At 54.4% G+C, this 1251-nt stretch overlaps 1 protein-coding gene across 1 annotated transcript in view; it reads right to left on the minus strand.

Moving 5' to 3' along the window:
• Window positions 1-215: 215 nt before the first annotated feature.
• The window catches only part of LOC119454136 (uncharacterized), a 25378-nt gene continuing 24342 nt past the window's right edge, over window positions 216-1251 (minus strand). Inside the window, exon 6 of the mRNA XM_037716137.2 lies at window positions 216-392. Coding sequence (XP_037572065.2) covers window positions 216-392 — 177 coding nt within the window. The remainder of the gene's footprint in view (window positions 393-1251) is intronic.

Genomic DNA, 1251 nt, shown 5'->3' on the forward strand with positions numbered 1-1251 from the left:
CCAGTACAGGGGAACGTTAGGTTAGCCCCATTATGTCATCTCGTTCGTATTGTTGGTCATCGTCTTCTTTGATCTTCTCGTGGCACCGTGACATAAACTCCCACGGCGAAAGCGCCGACCCGGCGCCTTCTAGGTGGCGGCCGCATGGTATGACTTGAGACGAGCAACGTGGGCGATATCACATGAACTGGACGACGGGGAAGCATCGGCTGGAGCTATTTTATAGGTGGCATCAGTGAGCTGTTGGACGAAGCGGTAAGGGCCAGAGTACCAGGAGAGTAGTTTTTCCGATAGGCGCCACACGCCGCGAAGAAGTCCAAAGGAGTAACGAGGTCGCCGGCAGAGAACTGGACATCACGATGACGGTTGTCATAAAGAGTCTTCTGTCTTTCCTGCGAATCGAAAAGGCGACGGGGGGCAATCTGGTGTACCTTGGCGGCTGTAGCTGTAGCGTCGCGACCGTACTCAGACGAGGACACGAGAGCACTTGGCAGGAGCGCGTGGAAAGGCAATGTCGGGTCATGACCAAAAAGGAGATAGAAGGGGGAGTAGAGAGCAGTGTCGTGACGGGACGAGTTGTACGGAAACGTCAAAAATGGGAGCACGGCGTCCCAGTCACGATGATCTGAGGAGACGTACATCGAGAGCATATCGGTTAGTGTTCGGTTCAGGCGTTCAGTGAGGCCGTTCGTTTGACGGTGCTATGCAGTCGTGAACTTGTGTTTCGTGGCACAAGAGCGAAGTAGATCTTTGATAACCCGAGATAAAAAATATCGGCCCCTGTCTGTGAGAAGCTGGTGAGCAGCTCCGTGGTGTAAGATGACGTCTTGGAGCGGGACGTTTGCGACGTCAGTAGCACAACTGGTCTGGATGGCTCGTGTGACGGCGTAGCGGGTTGAATAATCGGTTGCAACGGCGATACACTTATTTACAGCTCTAGAGGTAGGGAAAGGGCCCAACAGGTCGAGGCCAACGCGATCAAATGGTTCGGTGGGTATATCATTTGGAATGGACGCGGTGGCAAAGAGCTAGGACATCAAGGATGTGCGCAACGTACGACTCGGCAGCCGTCTGAGCCCGACAGGACAGGCAGCGGCACACTTGGAACCAGCGAACTTGCCTAAGAGGTCGCGAAGTTTTTGTTTGCATACGTCCCATTTGGGCAGCTCTTCATGTGCGCGCTGGTCCCTGGAGGTAGAAGAGAACATTTGCGAGCATCACTGCCGGGTCTCATCGGTAGTGTGCAACGAC

Source organism: Dermacentor silvarum, chromosome 5 (assembly GCF_013339745.2).
Source record: "Dermacentor silvarum isolate Dsil-2018 chromosome 5, BIME_Dsil_1.4, whole genome shotgun sequence".
NCBI classification, from domain to species: Eukaryota; Metazoa; Arthropoda; class Arachnida; order Ixodida; family Ixodidae; genus Dermacentor; species Dermacentor silvarum.